General features: G+C 47.6%; 1 protein-coding gene across 1 annotated transcript in view; it reads left to right on the forward strand.

Moving 5' to 3' along the window:
- The window catches only part of Naa15-16 (N-alpha-acetyltransferase 15/16), a 112,636-nt gene extending 107,063 nt beyond the window's left edge, over positions 1-5,573 (forward strand). Inside the window, exons 19-21 of the mRNA XM_077662721.1 lie at positions 2,888-3,031; positions 3,151-3,248; positions 3,676-5,573. Of these exons, the coding sequence (XP_077518847.1) occupies positions 2,888-3,031; positions 3,151-3,248; positions 3,676-3,834 (401 nt within the window). The 3' untranslated portion in view covers positions 3,835-5,573. The remainder of the gene's footprint in view (positions 1-2,887; positions 3,032-3,150; positions 3,249-3,675) is intronic.
- The last annotated feature ends 427 nt before the right edge of the window (positions 5,574-6,000 follow it).

Here is a 6,000-nt window from a genome sequence, read left to right on the forward strand (position 1 = left end):
GCATTGAGCTGTGAACTTGGGGAAGGTTGCACATATTTAGTTCTGTGCATCTCTGCTGGCTCGTGTTCTTTTTTCTCTCTATCTTTTCAAAATTTGGTGCTGTGGCACTGCAGACAGGTGTGCTGCTATTGAATTTTCACAGGCACGTGGTTGGTTTGACACCGCACTGTAGGTTACTAGGAAAGCACTCAGCCAGATTAGGGGGGGGGCTTAGATCGGGACAAAATGTGTTTGTTGAGGATTTAAGTTGCCTACATTTCTTTTTTCAGTATATTGTGGCGCTGGCATGGTTAGTCATGAAATTTCACTGGGAAAAGTGTACAATTTAGTTCTTGGAAAAGTTGAGCGCACTTCTAGGTTCAGATCGTTTCATGGAAATATGCTGCCACACTACTTCACTATACCTAATGTTGATAGAGAGAGGGGCTTGGCACCAATTCATTATGCATTGGAATAGCTGAGCGACACCAAGGGTGCTTTTATTTCAGTAAAGCTGAAGTTTGGGCGACTGTTACATATTCATTCAACAAACTGAAATGTGCCGCATTTATTTGATCCAATACGCTGTAACACAGTGACACTACAAAGTGTATAGACGTTGTTGCTTTGTCCAACACAAACAAGCTTTCATCATTTGTAGTGAATGTGCACTATCCACCACGTAACTGCCGTCCTCTCCATTGTTTCTCTCGTCATCTGAAGCCATCTCCAGCTCGCAAACAAAGTCGGAGTCACCGTTGGAAACAAACTCTAGATCATCAGCAAAGCTGCTTTTAGAACTGCCTGGTTATCCCATGCATTAACCACTGTCGAGGATGGGGCTCCAAGCCCATCACAGGCCACCAGTGTTGGGGATTGTGCTTCAACACCATCGGTGCCACCAGAGTTCGAGAGGGAGGGTCCCTTGAGTAGGCTGACTTGTTCAGCCCTGCATGTCCCGTCTCCGAATGACGTTGTCGGACTCCGTTAAGGAGGAAAGCTGTACAGTAGGGTTTATTTACATTTTTACAAGCATGAGAATCAAAAGTGGAGATCTCTCCGAATGGAGGATCTTAAGGGAAGATCCTTTTCACCACACTCTCTGTCGAGTTTTATATCGTTCTCAGTCCCTAAGTTCCCTAGGTGGAGGACACCCTCGCCGGGGTGGGAGTGGCCTGAAACTTCCATTCACATGCACAAACTCACAGCACCGTCATAGGGACAGGCCCTCTCACATGTCGATCCTGGGAGAGAGGAGGATGCCGTCGGATTCACGGCTGTCCGCGGAAAGGGACGTTATCTGGCCAGTCGAAGTTTCTCACGCACTGCTGACGCCTGTTCTTCTTTAGATGACAGTCGAAGCGCCAGGCTAGATCGCAAGGTCGGATCGAGAAGCCGAAAGGGGTCGTTTCGTCCTTTGGGATGCTTGCGAAGATTGCGGACGGTGACCGCTAGCCCGCCGCTGTACTCGGCACGCCGTTTTCCACCGGAAATGAGGCCCCTTTGTTCCCTAACATTGTCATGACGATTGGGGAAGATAACTGCAGCTCGTTCGCTGCGGCTGGCGGCGTCTTTCAGGCCTCCGCTCTCTCTCGGGTCCCATAATCCAACCGGGCGACTGCTAATTATAACCAGCTGACACCTGTGTCCACTTCGCATGGTCCTTGGTGGCAAGCGTGGGAGCGATCACCATTGCGTTGCTCGGAGCCACCCTGAAGAAGCATAAGTGTTGGCTGCCAGAAGGCGAGACTTTCTGTCGCGGTTGCTAATCCAGACGGGCTGTCGCCGTTCGTAACACCACACATGGCACCAGTAATATCATTCTCTCTTGCAATAAATGACAATTTGTGGGTGCCATCTGTATGGTGTTCACAATGTATTGTCTGTGTCAGAGTGATCCGTATTGTAGGCAGGCCTTGTGTTGCAAAGACGTGAACAGCTACCTCACTTCCATCACCACTTACATCATCATGACTCTAGCTCTTCTTTTGAAAGCATTGATTGGAGCTTTAACCACCAAATTGCCAAAAACGTACTAAAATTGGGAAGTTTTTTCAAGTAACCGTAATTTTTTTCATCTAATTCTGATTTTGAAAATGTACTACTTGATTGGTTTCTGATTTTAATTAACACAAAACCTTAAAGAAGAAATAGCTGCTCGTGAGGGTAGCCTTCTCTCAGTGCGTGCCATAGTAATGGGCTGCAACAAACTGAAATGTGCCGCATTTATTTGATCCAATACGCTGTAACACAGTGACACTGCAAAGTGTATAGATGTTGCTTTGTCCAACACAAACAAGGTTTCATCATCCTCTCCACCATTTCTCTCGTCATCTGAAGCCATCTCCAGCTCGCAAACGAAGTCGGAGTCACCGCTGGAAACAAACTCTAGATCATCAGCAAAGCTGCTTTTAGAACTGTTCCAAGAAGCAGCTCGTTTTCTCTGGACATCTTGGCCACCGGCATTCTTCTTGTGTGACACCATAATGACATTACTGTTGTCAGGCTTAAAACACGCTTTGAAGGTGCAAAACGCGTTTTTTCGTGGATAACTGCTCCCCTCTAGTGTAGCAAGTTGCAAGCAACACAATTGCCAATCATAACTCGTTTATGGCAGTGGGAGCAGCGCAACATCGGGCTGGACAAGTATGACTTGTCATTGGAGATATTGGTATGATCTTTCACGGAGAGCACGGCTGGAGGTTGGCATTTGAAGGGTTAAGGCCATCCATTGTTGTGCAAATGTTTCTCGCCCATTGTGTTAGCTGATGGAGTTATTTCTTGGGGTGCTCTGTAGTATATGTGTCAGATTGGTTTGTGTGTGAGCAGTGTGCTTTTATATTTGTCTGTGGACTTACAGCACACTGAGCTTGACTGATCACCATGCTTTTTTGCCTTGTTCATGCAGTTTCTCAAAGAAAAGACCTTCCTGGTCCCATTGTGACTGTTCTGGAGAAAGAAATGGCTGAAGTCTACCAGTCAAAGAATGCACAGCAGCTGAATGAGGAATTCCTGGCTCAACATTCACGCTCGTTCCCACATCTCCTTGAAGGTGCGTCCACCATTCTCTTCCCTGCATCAGCAGTATGCCCTATGCATTGTGCATTGCCTTGTATTCCGCAGTGCAGTCTAGTTTGCAGCCATTGGAGCCTTGTTTGTTGCTTTGCCCAGGTTGCCGTATGATGTACTTCTTGGATAAATCCAAGCAGAAGCAGGCCCTGCAGATGGTGACATCACTTAACAACGATCTCGAAGGTGTCACCATTGAGGTGAGACTTGTTTTCAGTCTGCATTTTTTTCATCTTTATGTCACTGTTCAGTGTGTAATATAAAAAGAAACCTCGGTGGCCAAGATTAATCCAGAGCCATCCATCACAGTGTTGCTTTTATACTTGAAAATATGTTTTTCATGTAAACACTTAGGCCCGTAGTGCTGTAATTGCACTGTATCTTCGCCTAGCTTCTGAAAGTCATCTTAATGAGTAAAAGAAAAATTATTGGAATTTCATGGGAAAGATTATGCTGCTTGTTTTTCGTCATCATGCAAACATTGTGATGTGCTTATGTTAAATGGCACTTCATGCAGCAAGCCATTCTCAGTCATTCAGGGTGTTGCTGTGTCCTCACTTGTTTTTGTGTATGAACATTTTGGTGCCATTAACTGAGCTGCATCTTTGTCCATTCTGACCTGTGCAGAACTGCTTGCGGACACTTGAGTGCCTGTCCAGAGGAGACATGGGCCCATGCGAAGCGGAGCTGGCGCAGTTTAGCGCCACTTGTCACGAGCGCTTCCCACTGGCCACAGCCTTCCGGCCCCCGCAGTCGTCAGCCAACCATGTACGGCCAGAGGAATGACCCCGGGGTCATTGGCCATGCCATGCAAGTCCCCTCCTCATCCAGTGCCTCCGCTAGGCGTGGCTCGCGGGCAGTGGCCCTTCCTCTCTTCTCTGTGTGTGGCATGCCCAGCCCTGCCAATCGTGCGGGGCGAGACTACCACCGTCGTAGAAATCATCTTGCAGACTTGCTCTTCCCGACCGTGGCACCACACGTAGTGGCCGTGTGTGTGACCGGTGCCATCGGACGATGGTGGTGAAAGCACCGAAGCTGCAGAATAAAGCAAGGAGTATGTCCTTTTTTGGACTCTGAACACACACAGCTGGTGGGTTTGTTGGAGTGTTTGGGACTGGGTATGTGCGGTATTTCGTTTTGTTTTTTTCCTGGCAGTGAAAAGACTATTGTGGCATGCCAGAACAAAGGACCCCTCTTTGGGGATGTCTTAGGTACCACCGGCACAGAATCTGTGTCATCCTTCAATGCGATGCTTGTTTTTGGTACTGAATAGATGTGCTGAACAGTCTGCCTTGTGTGCTGTGACATTGGGAGGCCTGACCCTTGGTAGTGCGAGCACAAGCCTGAGGCAAAGCAGGCAGCATCCAACATCTGCTGTTTATATTAGGGCTAACCTTGGAACCGAAGATCTGGACAGTACTTGCTGCTGAGCCGCAAAGATCGTTTTATGCAAACTAGTTGTCTCTTTCTTGCGGTGAGGTTTCTTTGACACCTAGGATAAAAGTTGGAACGTAAAGCTACATCTCTAGGAATGTTTTAAGGATAGAATTCTATTGCAAAAGCAATATTACACTTGCAGAATTCAGTGCTAAGACTGTGAATGTTCTTGCAAATCCCATCTGAAGGGTGCAGTGTTAGGTGAGCATTTGCAGCAATATGGTTTTTTGGGGCTGAGGTATTTGTGTTGAGGCATAGCATTCGAGGAAGGGAAACTGTTGAACAGGGCCTTAGATGCTTGCTGGTTTTTGCCGTTTACAATAGCATGCATTGTTTTACAGCAGGGGATTATGCGAGCAGCTCAACTTTCCAGGTGGGAGCAGTGATTGAAATCCTCCTATCTTATGAGAAGGACAGCAGCCCAAGTGTAGTTATCTCATTCATTCTACAAAAGCATCACTGCTTTGAGAGTGGTGTGCATTGCAGGGCAGCAGGAGGAATGTGAAGTAGGTTGCTTGTGAGTAGAGAAAAAGTGATTGGCAAGGCAGAATGGTGGTGACGCATGCTCCAGGTTTGTGTGGAAAGTAGCACAAGCCGCTCAGGCGTGCTTGGTAGGCAGAGCTCTGGTGTAAAGGCAGTGCCATTGCATCGGGCGTGACTGGTTACCCGATGGCACATTTGCTGAATTCAGGAGTAACAGAGTGCCGAATGAACTTTACGGTGTGTTTTTCTTTCTTTTCAAAAGGTCGGGCCTAGCCTTACTGCGGGTGATGCCTGAGAAGCCTTTTGTACAACAACGCTCACATGTGCACGCACAGAACACAGGCACTCACACACACATACACACACATGCAGTCTCACGAAGAACGTATTTAATGACGTCCGGGTGAAACGTGTCGCCTCGCAATTGTGAGGTCCATCATCGGCTGCCGCCTTCGCGGGGGGGACCTTTTTGTCCCCGGTGAGCGCCTTGTTGATTTCCTTGAGTTCGACTCGCACTCGTCCTTGTTCCTTTGAATTTTTTTTTTCTATGCGAAGTGATTGATTGGTGCCGTGTTGTTTGAAATAAAAAGATGCTGCAAATGGCACATGCTCCCCTTGTCGCTCCTTGATTTCTAACCCCTGTGCACTACTGCCCTTCATACATACTGAACAAATGCAGGATATTAGGAACTTGCCCTTCAGGCAAGCGTAGCAGGGGGCGGCAGAAAGTCAGGTGGGTGCATGAGATAATGAACTTTGCGGGCATACGGTGGACGCAGCTGGCAAAGGACAGGGTCAATTGGCGAGACGTGAGAAGCCTTTGCCCTGCAGTGGACATAGTCAGGCTGATGATGCTGATGCTCTTAGCCTGTAATCGTGCCATCATAACAAATCAGTGGATGAGTGTTGTCCTTTGCTACTCGCTGGGCTGATCGGGATGCCGCAGCTGTTCACATTAAAGATATAGTGAAGAAAACGCTATGGCAAAGTTGGAACCTGCTTTTTTCAAGTATAAATCGTGCTTGAGCGCTA

Source organism: Amblyomma americanum, chromosome 4 (genome assembly GCF_052857255.1).
Source record: "Amblyomma americanum isolate KBUSLIRL-KWMA chromosome 4, ASM5285725v1, whole genome shotgun sequence".
NCBI classification, from domain to species: Eukaryota; Metazoa; Arthropoda; class Arachnida; order Ixodida; family Ixodidae; genus Amblyomma; species Amblyomma americanum.